Source organism: Otolemur garnettii, unplaced genomic scaffold (genome assembly GCF_000181295.1).
Source record: "Otolemur garnettii isolate 467f Iridium unplaced genomic scaffold, OtoGar3 scaffold00072, whole genome shotgun sequence".
NCBI classification, from domain to species: Eukaryota; Metazoa; Chordata; class Mammalia; order Primates; family Galagidae; genus Otolemur; species Otolemur garnettii.
Genome location: NW_003852467.1, coordinates 5,243,213 through 5,260,436, shown reverse-complemented (window position 1 = coordinate 5,260,436; position 17,224 = coordinate 5,243,213). Strand labels below are relative to the sequence as shown.

General features: G+C 38.8%; 1 protein-coding gene across 1 annotated transcript in view; it reads right to left on the bottom strand.

Moving 5' to 3' along the window:
• Window positions 1-17,224, bottom strand: part of DMD (dystrophin) — a 2,307,273-nt gene that overhangs the window by 886,422 nt on the left and 1,403,627 nt on the right. Inside the window, exon 47 of the mRNA XM_023515448.1 lies at window positions 11,692-11,841. Coding sequence (XP_023371216.1) covers window positions 11,692-11,841 — 150 coding nt within the window. The remainder of the gene's footprint in view (window positions 1-11,691; window positions 11,842-17,224) is intronic.

Here is a 17,224-nt window from a genome sequence, read left to right as displayed (position 1 = left end):
CAGGAGACTCGCTTGAGCCCAGGAGTTGGAGGTTGCTGTGAGCTGTGATGCCATGGCACTCTACCCAGGGGGACAGCTTGAGGCTCTGTCTCAAAAAAAGAAAATAGTGAGATGAGAGGAATGGGAGAGCACTGGCTGAAAACCCTCTGTGCCTGACCTGACGGCCATCTTGGGGTCTCCTCTTTTTCAGCTACTACATTGGTAAGAGTGGCACATAGTTCAGATATCTCCCTCAAAGCCCCACTTATACCTATTTGATCAAGATGCTTCGGCAAGAATTTTGTGTTTAGTCTTTGCATTTTTAATCTTACCCTGAATGTTTTGCAGCTAATACTTTGGGGTATTTACAGTATGCCAGACACTGCATTAGATATTTCCCATGCACTACATCACTGAATTTTCACCGCAATCTGGAGAAGTTATATTCGATGAGTATCTGAATTTTGTGGATGTTACAACTGAGGTAGGGACAGAGGAGGTGTAAGAGCACACAGCCGGTTGCGGGCAAATCCATAATCCATAAAATTTATCATTAATCACCAGTAAACTTCCCCCTTATCATTCCTATTTTCTATTTTATTGTTTACAAAACAGCTGATCCATTTCTTAGCGTTGTCTAACATTTCAGTCGTTTGGAAAGTTAAAAAGACTATATTCTAATAAACTTATTGTCATTAAAGAGTGATTAACTTGGTAATAACATCAATCAGTTTTCTGGACAGGTCAAGCTTCTCAGAATGTCAAGAGGGTAGATGACAATGACAAGGATGGTGACGCTGCTACAGAGAACATTAGGAGTAATTATATTAATGGTTATTGAGTACTGAGCCAGGCCTGCCTCCAACAGCCTGATGTTTGTTCTCATAACTAAATATATATATTATCTTCTAAAGTGGAATACACAAGAAAGCGAAGGGGCTATTAAAACTTATGATAGGATGACAGGCAAAAACCAGAACTGTCAGAGCAAATTGAGATGTACTCATGCCACACAACCTAGTAATAAACCCCACGTCAGTGTGAAATGATTGGAGGCAAAGTCAAGGATGCTTACGTTATAAACTTTAAATTACTACTCCCCTCCCCCAACTCTCAGGCTCAAACTACTTAGCAACTATAAATTAGAGATGCGAGTACGTATCATGTCAAACCCTATAAAATCATACACGTCCTTTAAGGCAAGGGTGAGAATTGATCATGATATGTTTATAACAGCATGTGGCACATAGCAGTCACTCATCAGATAAATGTGGAACAAATAATTTAATGGCTGTATAAACACTTTGACATAATTATTAACTACATAAAGGAGATTTCTAAGATGATGGATTTCCATGAACTATCAGACTATAAGGACTGATAAACAGTTGACCCCTACCTTCTTGTATCACGGCATTTTAGCTCACAGATTTATAAAATTAAGAAATGTGTGGGTTATGTGACAAATATACTTTCAGAGAGAGCATGTAGCCCATCAAAGCTCTAATGGAACTATCTGGTCCCTGCTAGCTAGAGAAATGACTTCTTGCAATTATTACTATTACTACCATATATTTTACAGCATTCTTTTTTAGGGCTCCAAAAGTACCAGTCCATATGGTAAGAACCCCAATACCAATTCTACCTTTTTTAGTTAAAAAATAATTTACATCAAAGGCACGACTGGTACGACTGAATTGTGACTACTAGAACAATCCATTAATCATTGTCTTGTGATAAAAAATCAGGTGGAGAAAATGTCCATTTTTGAGCAAGGCATGGAAAAGCCAAACTTTAGCTTTATTTAATTTTCTCCTTTTCGCTCTCCACCTTTGTAGTAATGACTAATGATGACTGGAATTACATGGCAAATATACCTGGAAAAATACCAGACATCTATTTACACGGTACAAATGAAAATAATGAATCTAAAATGTTTATTCCTCGGTTGGCTATTTAGAAGTAACATGATCAGAGGTTAATACAAAATGAGCCAGATAGCTGGCAATTTATAATAGATATGTAGATAATGGCCACTTATAGATTATGGAAGATGGCCTGGTCTAGGAATTACACTATATTTTTATTATTCTAATTTTTATTTTGTGCATTAGTTTGAACATAGTCCCTGTAATATTACATTATACAAATTATTCCCAAATTAAAGCTTTGCTATATATATTTTATTGTTAGACCAAATTTTTGTTCTTAGGTTCTTCAGATTTTTGAAGACTCACTGAACTAAAATTCACTTTCTAGCAAAATTTCTTAACTGTGCCTGCAAAATATTTTAGTCTTTTAGGCCGGGTGTGGTGGTTCATGCCTGTAGTCTCAGCACTGGAGAGGTCTAGGTGGGTGGATCGCCTGAGCTCACAGGTTCGAGATCAGCGTGATCCAGAGCAAGACCGCATCTCTAAAAACAGCTGGGTGTTGTGTCAGGTGCTGTGGTAGACACCTATAGTCCCAGCTACTTGGGAGGCTGAGACAAGAGAATCACCTTAAACCCAGAATTTGAGCTTTCTGTGAGCTATGATGTCACAGCACTGTACCAAGGGCAACAAAGTGAGACTCTGTCTCAAAAGAAAAATATTTTAGTCTTTATATATAGCATTTTATATTGTCTAGACAGTAACCAGTTCAAATAGTAATTTACTATTTACAGTTAAATAGCAAAATATGCAAAATTTAAATTCATAACAAAATAAAAATACATTTATTATTTTTTAATTTTTATTCCAAAATATATTTTTTTGAAATACAGGTGCTTTTTATTATGTGGATAGATTGTATTATGCTGATGTCAGGGCTTTCCAGGTACTTGTCACCAGAATAATGTATATTGTACTTGATAGGTGAATTTTTATCTCTCATTCCCAATCCACCATTCTGATTTCTGAGTTTCCGACGTCCATTATGACTTTGTGTGTGTGTGTGTGTGTGTGAGACAGTTTCACTATGTTACCCTCATTAAAGTGCTGTGCTGTCATAGCTCACAGCAACCTCAAACTTTTGGGCTTAAGTGATTCTCTTGCCTTGGCCTCCCAAGTAGCTGGGACTATAGGCGTCCACCACAATGCCTGGCTATTTTTTTGTTGCAGTTGTTTAGCTGGCCCCAGTTGGGTTTGAACCCGCCACCCTTGGAGTATGTGGCTGGGGCCGTAACCACTGTGCTATGGGTGCTGAGCCTCCATTATGACTCTTAATGACCATACATACCTTTCTTTTAGCTCCCACTTATAAGTGAGAATATTTGGTATCTATTTTCCCATGCCATAAATATTTCACTTAGGATAAGGGTCTCCAGGTCCACTCAAGTTGCTGCAAAATATATTATTTCATTGCTTTTTATGGATCATTAGTATGCTGTCGTATATAACCACAGTTTGTAACCTGAAATTTTAATAAATTTATCAGTTCTAAGAGTTTTTTTGTGGTATCTTTAGAGTTTTCTAGGAATAAGATCATATCATTGGCAAACAGGGATAGTTTGACCTCCTCTTTCCTGATTTGGATGTCCTCCAGTTTTGTTTTCTTACCTGACTACTCTGGCTAGTACTTCCAGTACTATGTTGAATAAAACTGGTGGAGTGGGCAGCCTTTTCTTGTTTCAGTCTTAGGAGGAATGTTTTCAGCTTTTCCCATACAGTATGATGCTGGTCATGGGTTTGTCATATACAGCTTTTATTATTTTTAGGTATGTTCCTTCTGTGCCTAGTTTGTTGAGGGTTTTTATCAGAAGGGATTCTGGATTTTATCAAATGCCTTTTCTGCATCTATTGAGATTATCGTATGGGTTTTGTTTTTAATTTGCTTTATGTGGTGAATAACAATTATTGATTTGCATATATGGAACCATACTTTCATTCCTGGGATGAATCCACTTGTTTTGTTTATGGTGGATTATTTTTTATGATGCTGTTGAATTTAGTTCGTTAGCATTTTGGTGATGATTTTTTTTCAATCAATGTTCACAAAGGATATTGGTGTGTAGTTTGCTATTGTGTCCTTTCCTGACTTTGGTATCAGGGTAGATACTTTGTAGAATGAAGTGGGGAGGATTCTCCTCTGCTTAATGTTATGGAACAGTTTCGGTAGAATGAGTGCCAGTTTTTCTTTGTAGGCCTGCTAGAATTTGGCTGGGAGTCCACCTATTCCGGGGGTTTTTGTTGTTGTTGGGAGAATTGTCACTACGGCTTTATTCTTATTACTTGTTATTGGTCTGTTAGAGATTTCTATTTCTTTCTGATTCAAATTTGCGAGGTTGTGGTTTCCAAAAATTTGTACATTTCCTTTATATTTTCTAATTTGCATGCATAGAGGGTTCTGTAGTAGTCATAGATGATATGCTGTATTGAAAATATATTTATTAAGATTAATAGGCATGTATAATACACACTCTCTATAAAATTACTTAACAGAAAATAGTAGGCATACAACTAATTCTGAAACAGCATAAACATGTTTCCCTATATTATATAATCACAAATGTTTCAGAGTAGAAAAGGTTCTAGAAAGTAATGTAAAAACATTGATATATAAACAAAGCCCACACAAAAGAAAGACATAGGTAAGGGGAAGAGGAAAGGAAGGACAGAGAAGGAAGGAAGGAAGGAGGATGATTGGTGGGATCTCACCTACTGTGCACATTGTGAAGGTGTTCATCACCTCACCTCCCGGGTGCAGGGCTCAACTACAACTTGAACTTTACCTAAGAAGTGAGAACACTGTAACCTCAACATTTATACCCTCATATAAATTTGAAATTCAAATAAACAAATAAAATTGCATCCTATTATCACAAAAGGGCAAAAAGCAATACAAAAAAATTCTCACATACCATCTTTAAAAGAAAATAAATTCCAGCTTTTATATTTAAAGGAGAGGTGGAATGAAATGGAATTAATGTTTTTTTCCACATAAAAAAATCCCTCGAGTGTCACCAAAAGGTTGCAGAACGCTATTTATCTTAGAATCACTTTTTTATTTAAATAGAGAGCTATATATGGTTTCGGATAAGTCCCATAACCTTTCTAGTACTCAGAGTTCTAATCGAAAAGATGTGAGAATAATTTAGTTTCATGAGACTCCTCCCATCTGAATAATCCTTAGCCTACAAAATCAATGTTCCATCTTTTCACCTTTTCAACTAAGAAAGTTTCCAGTACAATTCAACAATTTTAAAATGGTAAACCAAAGATTTCGGTTTTAAATAATGAGCATTTAAAGGGGGATACTCAGTGCCAAAAATATGGAAGGAGGAGATGAAAGAGGAATTACGAGGTAGAATGAAAAGAAGGGAGTAGAAAAGAATGTGTTGCATCAACTCCGGGGGACAGAGAACAAGTGACACATGCATATAGAGAAGTAGGTTCATGAAAGACATAGTAAGATGTCAACCCATAGGCAAAGACCTGCATAAAAGTGTAAGAAAACAAAGAGAGTGGTAGTGATGAGCAGGGAACCAACCCCCCCACCCCCCCACCCCGCTCAGATTCCGAGAAATGTAAATAAGCACAAAGAGGAATACATAATAAAAACAACTGAGGGAGACCTGTGTGAAAATCACAGAATGAAACAGAGCAGCACACAGAGTCGAGCTTTCCTAACACCCTCACACTGTGGATCTAGAGGGTTATTATTGTTAACGATGGTAAAGGTCAAGTTAGGTATTAGACAATAATGAGGATATCACTTCAGGATCCTTCATTCGATGAAGGCACCCATAAATTTAAGCGAATGGCTAGATTCAGTTTAAAGGAACACCTTCCATCTCTGCTTAAAAGAGAGGCTACTCAGGCCAAGGCAAGGTAACACACTTTTGCAAATGCACTCATTATACGCTCCACTACTCCCTTAAAGAAATAGCTATGTTACCTCCAATCGCTGTTTTTCTCTCTTCAGTAACGAAACATAAAGGTTCAAAAGTAAGTAGTCAGTTGGCTAAATATGCAGACTGTAGCACAATAGAGTTAACTGCAGAAAAAGGCACCTGCCAGGAAATGATGATATTAGAACATTGTTGGAGATTCTGTACCCTAAGGGATTGACATATTTGTGTCCCAGGAACCTTGACATACCACTTTTCAAGTATACCACCCACTCTAGCCTTTGGATAGAGGAGGAGGGTGAAGAATGCATGGGGGGGGGTCCCCTATTATTTCTTCTCCCCTCTAATGACTAAGGAGTTGAGGTTTAATGAAAATGAAGACTCTGTCTCAGTGATAGATAAGTCATCGTCCTTAAAAAAAAAAAAAATTGTGTATTCACCTAAATCTGACACTGATCATTTTCTTTCTATTCCTAAATCTAAACTAACAGAAATAAAGAGGCAGATGGATGGAAAAATGTTAATATACCTAATGAATAAGACTATAAATTCTGTGACATTTAATGGCAAAGGCCCTGCATGGAAATTTTAATTTGACGATAAGAAACAAAGATTATGGATGCTGTAGTAATATAAGCCTACCCAAGATGGTGTTTATAGTCTTAGTTTTAATTTTCAATGATAAAAAATTTGACGTTTTATTCTATTGCAGACCATGGAAAGCTTCAAATCATGTTTTACAATCCACAAAGCTGCTGTTGTACATTTCCTGTGATTATTATTTAGTATTACTTCTTGTGACATCAAGATACACTGGGATATTGTGGAACAGTTTTTGGCATGCCTTCTCCATGGTTTCTTTCTACAAGGAATGGTTTTATTTTTATTGTTCTGTGGCTGCAAAATTTAATTATCAGGACACCACAATTGCCTCCATCTGCAAGTATCTATATCTCTACATGGCTGTCTTGAAATCATTAAAGGAAGACTTTTTAAAAATTTTTCAGTAGCAAAACTCAACTTGCAACATTTTACACTGATTGTTCACATATAAGTTAAAGTATTCACATATAAAAATAAAAGAGGATTTTTTTCAAATACCTACTTGTTTTATTTACAGAGACTTAAATATACATTTTGATTTCCGTGTCACAAAATGGTACTTATTTCTGTTCCTAACTATCTTATCGGTCATGTAAATGATCTGTTATGACAACTTCAGCATCATCAATTAAAAAGTACAATAATGGCTCTGCGCCTGTGGCTCAAGCAGCTAAGGCACCAGCCACATACACCTAAGGTGGTGGGTTCGAATCCAGCCTGGGCCCGCCAAACAACGACAGCTGCAACCAAAAAATAGCCGGGCATTGTGGCGGGCCCTTGTGGTTCCAGCTACTTGGGAGGCAGAGGCAAGAAACTCGTTTGAGCCCAGGAGTTGGAGGTTGCTGTGAGCTGTGATGCCACAGCACTCTACCCAGGGGGATAGCTTGAGGCTCTATCTCAAAAAAAAGTACAATAATTACCTGATACAATTTAAAATGAAGCCTCTATTATTTTATTTTCAAATAACAAAACTTTTCTCTGTATAACTTCTCCATACCTGTCAATTTCACTGGGTGTTGATGAATAATAAGTAATTCTTTAGAGGCAATTATAGCATTTTTTCAAAGACAGCATTTTATAGTATATGAAAATTATAGTTCGGCAATATCTTCTTGGCATAGATTTGTTCCCAGTTTAAAGATTAAAATTTGCTTTAGATTTTGGATGGCATAAAGTTAACAGGTATTAAACAGGCTCAGTAAGGTAGTGAAACTGGTCAGAAGTGGATGAGAGGTTTCAAAAGATCAAAAGCATGTATGGGAAAAGCACACATGGGGACAATTGAAGTAAGGGAGAAGTAGCATTACTAGGTACAGTGAAACTGGCTGTGGCAGAATCTGCAGAATATTTGCAAGAAAGATGCCATGTTGGGTGGGGATAAGAAGCAGGTTAAAACAGGTTATTGAAAGTATCTAGATGAAGGCTTGCCCCTACCTCAAAGCTCCCACACAAACAATTACCTTATTTTTTTACTTATGGATGAGCAAAAGTAAACATAAACTAATCAACAAAAAACAAGTCATTCTTTTCTGAAGAAATTGAACTTGAGGTCTAGACAGAACCTCAGTAGTTGGTATACTTCTGAACCAAGTCTGCTGAATTATAGAATTTGAAGGTGTCCTTCAGCAGAAGAGTCAGCTTTGTCCCTTAGCACTTAGAGTAAGATTTCCCAGGCAACAAGATCAACCTAAGTACTCAAAGCTCACAGTCTTTCTATTGTCTCATTCTTATAAATAAATACATGAAGGATAGCTAGCTTTATGAAAAAAGTCTGTAGCCTCAAAAAGTGAAAATGACAAGATAACAAAGTCCTCGAAAGATACAACATACAAAAGTAGATATGTAGATATTTTAGAAGTCTAACCATTCCTATACCTATTAAAGAAATCAAATCATTATTAAAAATTTCCCACAAGGTGGTGCCTGTGGCTCAAAGGAGCAGGGCACCGGCCCTATATACATGGGAGTGGTGGGTTCAAATCCAGCCTGGCCAAAAAAAAAAAAACTGCAAAAAAAAAAAAAAAAGAAGTCTTTGGGTGGCGCCTGTGGCTCAGTGAGTAGGGCACTGGCCCCATATACTGAGGGTGGGGGGCTCAACCCCAGCCCTGGCCAAACTGCAACAAAAAAATAGCTGGGTGTTGTGGCAGGCGCCTGTAGTCCCAGCTACTTGGGAGGCTGAGGCAAGAGAATCGCCTAAGCCCAAGGAGTTGGAGGTTGCTGTGAACTGTGACTTCACAGCACTCTACCAAGGGTTAATAAGTGAAACTCTGTCTCAAAAAAAAAAATTTCCCACAAAAAAATTCCATGCTCAGATGGATTAACAATTGAATTCTTCAAAACATTTTAGGAATAAATAATACCAATCTTCAACAATTTTTTTCAGCAAAAAGAAAAAGAGAGAGCACTTCCCAACTTGTTTTATAAAGCCAGCGCTTATGCTGTTTCACCAACATTTGAGAAGGATACACATGTATTTTTTTTTGAGACAGAGCCTCAAGCTGTCCCCCTGGGTAGAGTGCCATGGCATCACAGCTCACAGCAACCTCCAAATCCTGGGCTCAAGCGACTCCCCTGCTCCCACCTCCCAAGTAGGTGGGACCACAGGTGCCTGCCACAACGCCTGGCTATTTTTTGGTTGCAGCCATCATTGTTGTTTGGCGGGCCTGGGCTGGATTCAAACCCACCACCTTAGCTGTATGTGGCTGGCCCCTTAGCCACTTGAGCCACAGGCACTGAGCCAGGATACACATGTATTAGGAGAAAAATATTACAGACCAATCTTTGTCATGATCAAAGATATAAAAATCCTAAACAAAATATTAGAGGGCTAAATCTATTAATCTATAAATAGCATAATACATCATGACCAATAGAGTTTATTTCTGGAATCCCAGAGTGATTTATATTTCAAAAAATGCATGTTAAAATATTACTAATACATTAATACATTAGCATATTAAAATATTACTAATTACATTTATATTAAATGGCTAAAATTTACCACATTCACAGCAAAAGAGCAAAATCCTGTAATCATTTTAACAAATAGAGAATATTGACTATCTATGTTTATTCACAATAAAAACTTAAGAAACTGGCAATAAAGAAATTGCTTATTCTGATTAAGAGGACAAAAAAGTCCTACAAAGAACATCATGTCTAATGGGAAATACCAAATTTTCCACTAGAGACATGGAATGAGACAAGGCTTCTAATTCTCATCACTTCTGTTTGACACTGCTTTGAAGGTTCTAGCCTGTGCAATGAGGCAAATAAATAAATAAACGAAAATCATGAGGATTGAAAAGAGAGAAACTGCCTCTATTTGACGACACAAATATGCATTATGCATGAAAAGACTCTGAGGAGTCTACAGACTATTGGAGTGCAATAGTGAATTTACATAGGTCCCTGGATATGTGCTCAATATCATACATTGCATCAATACAATGCAAAAATCAAATGTAGTTTTAGAAAGCTTAAATTGAATGAATCTCATTTATAATAGGATCAAAACATCAAATATTCCGGGTTAAGTGTAATAGAACCTATACAGGATCTCTGTACTGAAAACTGTAAAATATTACTAAAAATTCATTAAGACCAAAATAAATTGAGGGATACCCTATAGTCACGGATTAGATGACTCAGTATTGTAAAGATGTTCGGTGACGTACAAACTCAACACATTTTCAATCAACATCCCGCCATCTTCTTGTCAATATTGACACCACGGTTTTCATAATTATTCAAAGCACCAAAAATAGCCAAGGCAATCTTAAATGGGAAGATCAAAGTTGGAGGGATTGTACTACCATATCCCCAACTTTTAAATAAAATGATCATATATATGTATGTACATACAATGTAGTATTATTTAGTCATAAAAGGGACAAGGTCCTGACACATTCTATAACAAGGAAGAACCCTGAACACATTATGCTGAGTGAAATAACCAAAGACAAGGGACAAATATTATCTTATTCCACTTATAATAAATATCTAGAGTAGGCAAATTTATAGAAATAGAAAGTAGATTCCAGGCTACCAAAGACTGTGAACAGGAGGACATGGAGTCACTGCTTGATGGTTAATAATTTCTGTGTGGAGTGATGAAAAATTTTGGAGCTAGATAGTGATGATGGTTGAAATAAATGCCATTGAACTATATAATTACAAATGATTAAAAATGATTAAAAAGAGAAATCTTATATATATTCAATCATAATTTTTAAAATGTAATATACCCCAACCATTGCATTTTATACTTCAAGTGGATGAATCGCATGGTATGTGAATTGTATCTCAGTAAATCTGTTAAGAAAATGATTGTAGGTAAGCCAGTGTGGTGTGGGTTGAAAGATAGTCATGATCAAATAGAAGAAGATAGAGACTCCACAAGCAGATTCATACACTAAGTACACTGGACTTATGACAAAGATGCCATGGTGGTACAGTGGGGAAATTGCTATATTTCAATAAGTGGTGTTGGATCAACTAATGTTGCTTTTCATCATAAATTCATATGGACCACTTGTTCTTAATGTATAAGTAAGTATGCATTCATTTGATAACATTTTTAATATTAGTTTTAGAAAGTATCCAAAGTAGAAAGAAGTCTCACAAGTGATGTGAATAAGAGAGAGGGTAAATAAATAAATAAATGAAGTCCCTTTTTGAGGGATAGCATGCATTCACTATTAAGTATATACTACAGCTATAAATAAGTCATTTGGATGAACTTGTTGAACTAGAACTATACCATCTACATTTTGCTTAAATACTCTCAATATATTATCTGAATACTAAATTAATTATTTCATCATTTTTAGTCTCATTCTTTAGAATAATTTATGCAATATAACAGTGGTCTATCAGGGGTCCTCAAACTTTTCAAACAGGGGGCCAGTTCACTTCCCTCAGACAGTTGGAGGGCCGGACTGCGGGCCTCTGGACGAGTTGGCTGCTAAGCAGGACAGGCAGCGGCAGCAAAAACACCCGGCGGGCCAGATAAATGTCCTTGGGGGGCCGCATATGGCCCGCGGGCCATAGTTTGAGGACCTCTGAATTCTGGCATTAAGTCAGCAATACACAGCCATCTACCATCAGCATTGTTTCCATTCACAACAAAATATACAGCTACCTCAAATGATCAGGTTAAGAAAACAAAACAATAATCCACAGATCAGCCTCCTCCCTCATCGATACGGCACCCAGGAAATAAAACAAACACTCTTGCCAACATTTAACCCACGCGACAGAGGAGATGGTTAACGTCTCACCTTTATCCACTGGAGATTTGTCTGCTTGAGTTTATTTTCCAGTTTGTCCTGCTCTTCTGGGCTTAGGGGAGCACTTACAAGCGCTATTCCTCCGGTTTCATTTAATTGTTTTAGAATTCCCTGGCGCAGGGGCAATTCTTCCACCAGTAACTGAAACAGACAAATGCAACAACGTTTAAAATGAATTACAGCACACTTCCAACTACCTTGTCTTTGTTTCTATTGATTAGTCTATCAAAATGAAGCGCCTTGACCGAAGGCCCAGTGGTACCTCAAATACCAACAGTTTTCTGCAGAGCACAGAGCTAATGGCCTGAAACACTCACTGCTCAGTAGATAAGCCTTCCTAAAATGAACCAGATTATCTATTCCTGAGAGACTTTTTTTAAGAGAAAAATATTAGATGGTAAAGCAACACCCCAAACAAAGTTAGAGTCTGAAAACATATCTCTATTACAAATAGAACAATCTGAGTAATTCCATCACCCTCTCAGGTCCCGTAAGCATGTCGCTGAGTAAGACATCGCATATCATCTTAAGACATAACTAATATTGAGAGTATTGATTCTGAATGTCCACAGTGCCAGCTACTTGGTTAATCTCTTCACATACACTACCTCAATTTATGCTCATATTATAATAATTATTACTATCAAAGGTAGATCCTGTTATTTTAATTTACTTTCATATAGAAGAAAACTGAGACAGAGAAGTTAAAATACCAGCTCCACAGACGTAAAACTAGCAAGCAGCAGAGCTGTGGTTCAAATGTAGGCAGTTTCATTCTAAACCCTCATCTTTGACTCCTTCACATACCTGAACTTCTCTTACTCATTCAGCATCACATTATGTATGTGTATGCCCTTTCTCAATACCTTCGAGACAAGCATGATGCTGTGTTTTATTTATTTATGTTGTCTAATGTTGCTGGGTCCTGCACTGTAACCATTAGCTACATGGAAGTATTTCATTTTCAATTCAGTAAAATTCAATAAAATAAAATTTTAGTTCCTAAAATATACTACCACACTACCACCTTCTAAGTGTTAAGGCACAAATGGCTAGTGGCTATCAAATGGTTAATGCAGAACATCTGCATCATCACAGAAGTCCAAGGTCGTCCTGCTCTAGATTGCCCAAGGAGAGGAGCCAAGAGAAGATGGCTGACGAGAAATGTTGCCCCCAGATCATCTCAAAAAGGATGAAAAAACAGTATACGTTTAAGGTGGAATTATGAGTGGAAAGCATCAGAACATACCAGAGATTCCAGAGGACCAAGTTGTGGAGCAGATCAAGAACCAGCAAGATATTGGCAGAGAATTAAACCCGGAGAGGTGTGAAGCCCAATGAAAAGGGTAGGCGGGGATTTTATTTCTCCTACCTTCACAGCTGGAAGTCAGCAGGCTCCTGAGCTGCTGGAGAGCTTCTCTAACCTCACAAACCCAAAAGGCGCTGCCATCAGAGAAATGGGTACTTCTTGAGGACAAAGCACCAATCCACTAGCCTCCCCCCATCACCACAAACCCAAGGCTAGATGGCAGGCACCGTATTGCTTCTTTACCCACTGTGTGCCTTTGTCCTCTCCAGGGAGCTTCAGCCCTTCAGTTTTCGTGTCACCTGTTGTCACACAAACATTTCCCAACTCTGACACAGACTGTGGTGGCCACAGGGGCCTGTGAGTCCTGGGGATCTGTGTGATCCCAGAGCTTGGACATTCCAGTGAGCTTCAAGGGAGAAGACAGAGAGAGACAACTGGATTACCAGCTTGCCTCCGTTCAGACTCTTTTCCTCCCCTCCCCTGCTTACTTCTGCCAAGAGGTACTGGGGCCCATAGGGGCAATCGAGTCAAGACACTCAGGAGCAGCTGCTTCCCCTCTGTTGGCAAGTTGTCACAAACCAGTGTGGAGAGGGGGAGCGAACCAGTGTGGAATTGGTGGGGATTGAGAAAAATACAGCACAAGAGAAGACACAGAGATGAAAGATGGGATAGGGAGGTCTGACTGAGCTGATGGCTGCAGCCAGCACCAAAGCACAAAATCAGCTCTATTCTATAGTATCTCAACAGGGTTCCCTACGGGGAAGTAGCATAGACAAAAGACATATCCTTGGTCTTACAGTACAACTGGAAAATGTAAATGACTTTAACAAAGACAAATCATCTTGTTAATAATTTCTACCCAACTTCGTTAACATATGACAAGAAGTAAGAAGGGAAACCGAGGATCTCTGCATAGTTAACTAAACAATGGAAGAACTATGTGACTTAATGGTTTCTACTCAACTTCGGTAACATATGACAAGGAGTAAAAAGGGACCCATCACAAGGATCTCTGTATAGTTAACTAAACAAAGAAAGAGCTCTGTGACTTTGGGCAGAGGGAGCAGGAAGAAAGGAATATGGTTGGTTTGAGAAAGGAGAAACAGTTCTTTCCCTGAATGTTCCCCAGGCCGCTCTCCACAGTAAGTCTCCTACATTCAGGATCCAAGAGAGAGAGAGAGAGAGAGAGAGAGAGAGAGAGAGAGAAAGAGAGAGGGAGAGAGAAAGGCTTATGCCTTTCCACCTAGAGATCTGCAGGGGAACCAAGGAGTGCTTAGACTGTGAACTCCCTGCTTGCCAGCCCTCGCTGGTGCTGCTAGCCTGGCTGCTCTGGCAAAGCAGGACATATCCCAAAGCAAAGGGACATCAAACCTGCTTGAGTACTCCATAGGCATCTCGGGACAAACACACTTCTCCCAGAATGGTCAGAGATTAAACTTGGGGGTTCAGGGGATAGGCCTGCAGGCTGGACGCCATAGTCCAGGATTCAATCCTGTTGCTCAGGGATACAGAAGGGAAGATTTGTGAACTAATCCAGGGAGCGCATATCCGCAGACTTGAAAGGAGAGAGCAGTGCGGGTCAGAGATACAGCATATTTACAAAGCACCCCTCCCCCATAGGAAAGTTGCACTCTCAGCCTGGGGTGCAGTCCTGGGCAGGGAAACTCCCAGCCCACAGTGCTTCTGCTAGTGAACTCAGCTAATTTGATTTCCTGCCTGTGGCCAGATGACAAAAAGAGACCTTGGGGCAGGGGAAGAGGAAGAAGAGTGAAACCCACTATTGACAGCCAAACTGTGAATCCCAGACAGCCCCTCCCTCATAATCAGATTTTCTGGCTTGATGGGGACATTGGGGCTTTTCCAAGGGGCCCAAGAGCTGACCCTTCACTCCTGCTGAGACAGTTCTTTTGTCTGGCTTTGTGGAGCCAGTATGCAGGCTCTCCAGACCCAGTCCCACCCAGTCTCACTCCTCTAGCCACATCTGCTGTGATGGAGAATAAGGAGTCCCCTGGGAGCGCCACCTACCACTTGGGGTATCAGCATTTCTCCTGAGAGGCTAGAGCTGATCACACGTCCCATAAAACAACACTGCAGCTGGCCTTTTCTTGCAAGCACCAACTTGTGGCAGGGAGAGCAAGCACCAACTTATAGCATTTAGTGAGTTAATGATACACGATGTTGCTCATTCTTACCCACAAGGACTGGATACTATCTTAGAGATTAAACTGGGCATCCCAATGTAGTTCACACTGTTAAAAAGACCACAGGACTGTGGAAAGTGGAAGAACATTAAACACTTCCATCTTCCTTCATCCATGAGAGAGAGAATCTTCCCACATACATGGTACACCACTGCTATAGCCTACAAATAAGCAACTGAAAAAAACACCACATAAGGATATCTATAACCAAAGCATCCATCCAGAACCTAGACCCCCATCAAAGTACCCATGAGCAAAGCCAAAAGTTTTTACACAACATATGCTACAGACACGCCCATAAGAGTAAGGTGGGGGAGCCTCATCTAAACAAAAGAAAATCCAAAAATGAAAAGCGACAGCTGCTCCAGATGAGAAGGAATCTGCGCGAGAATTTGGGAAGTATGAAAAATGAGAATAGAAAGAGCACACCAGCTGTCTACAAAAGATCCCAAACAAAATGAAAATGTTCAAATGACAGATAAAGAATTCTCAATATGGATTATAAGGAAGCTCAATGCAATCCAAGAGAAAATGGAAAATCAACTTAAAGAAATGAGAGGCTCAGGGCCTGTGGCTTAAGTGGCTAAGGCACCAGCCACATACACCTGAGCTACTGGGTTCAAATCCAGCCCAGACCCACCAAACAACAATGACGGCTGCAACCAAAAAATAGCCGGGCATTGTGGCGGGTGCCTATATTCCCAGCTGCTTGGGAGGCTGAAGCAAGAGAATTGCTTGAGCCCAGGAGTTTGAGGTTGCTGTGAGCTGTGATGCCACAGCACTCTACTCAGGGTAACATAGTGAGATTCTGTCTCAAAAAACCAGATAGACATATTTTTTAGAAAACAAGTAAAACTTCTGGAAATGAAAATTTCATTTGAGGAAATACAAACTGCAGTGGGAAGCTTTAAGAATAGATTAGACCAAAAAGAAGAAAGCATTTTGAGTTTTGAAGATAACTTTTTAAATTTACCTAGTCAGTCAAAAATAAAGAACAAAGAATCAAGAGGAATTAAAAAAAACCTATAAGAAATATGGGATTATGTAAAATAGGCAAAAAGAAGAATTATTGGCACTACTGAGGGTGAAGGAAAAAAAGCATAAGATCTGGAAATCCTATCTGATGGAATAATTGAGGAAAACCTTGTTGGTCCTGCTAGAGATTTAGACATCCAGATATAAGAAGGTGGGAGATTCATTGCAAAGAGGGAATCATCAAGACATACATTCATCAGATTGGTCAAAGACAACATGCAGGAGAACTCCTGCAAGTCATGAGGAGAAAAAAATAATTTACAGAGGAAAAGCCATCAGGCTAACTACAGACTTTTTAGCAAAGTCTTTATAAACCAGAAGGCATAGGGGCCCCATCTTTAGTCTTCTTAAATAGAACAACCTCCAGCCTAGAATTCTGTATCCTGCAAAACTAAGTTTCATATACGAAGGAGATAAAGACTTTTTCAAACAAGCAAACACAGAGAATTTGTCACCACCAGACCTGTCTTGTAGGAAATACTCAGAACAGCATTATACGCAGATCAACACGTTATGTACCCACTGGTGTAAAATGACCCAAAAGCTAAAGATTACAGTTCATATAAAACAACAGTGCGAGAGGGAAAACAAAGCAATAAGATATTACCCAACAGGATGGACAGAACAGCATCCAGTATGTCAATTCTAGCACTCAGTGTAAAGGGTTTGAATGGCTCACTCAAAAGCTATAGACTGTTTGAACAGATGGAAAAATATAAGGATCTGCTATCTCAAACAAACACATTTAACCCACAAGGACTTAGTCAGAGTCAAGGTGAAGGTATGGAAAAAAGTTTGCATGCAAATGTAAACCAAAAGTGAGCAGGTGTAGTCATTATATAATGGCAAAGGGATGATTTCAATAAGAAGACATAACGATCCTAAATATATATGCCCTTAGATTGTATAAGCAGGAAAAAAAAATCAATGAATATTTATTAATAAGTAAATGCAACTAGATATACCTCTTATATGGAAC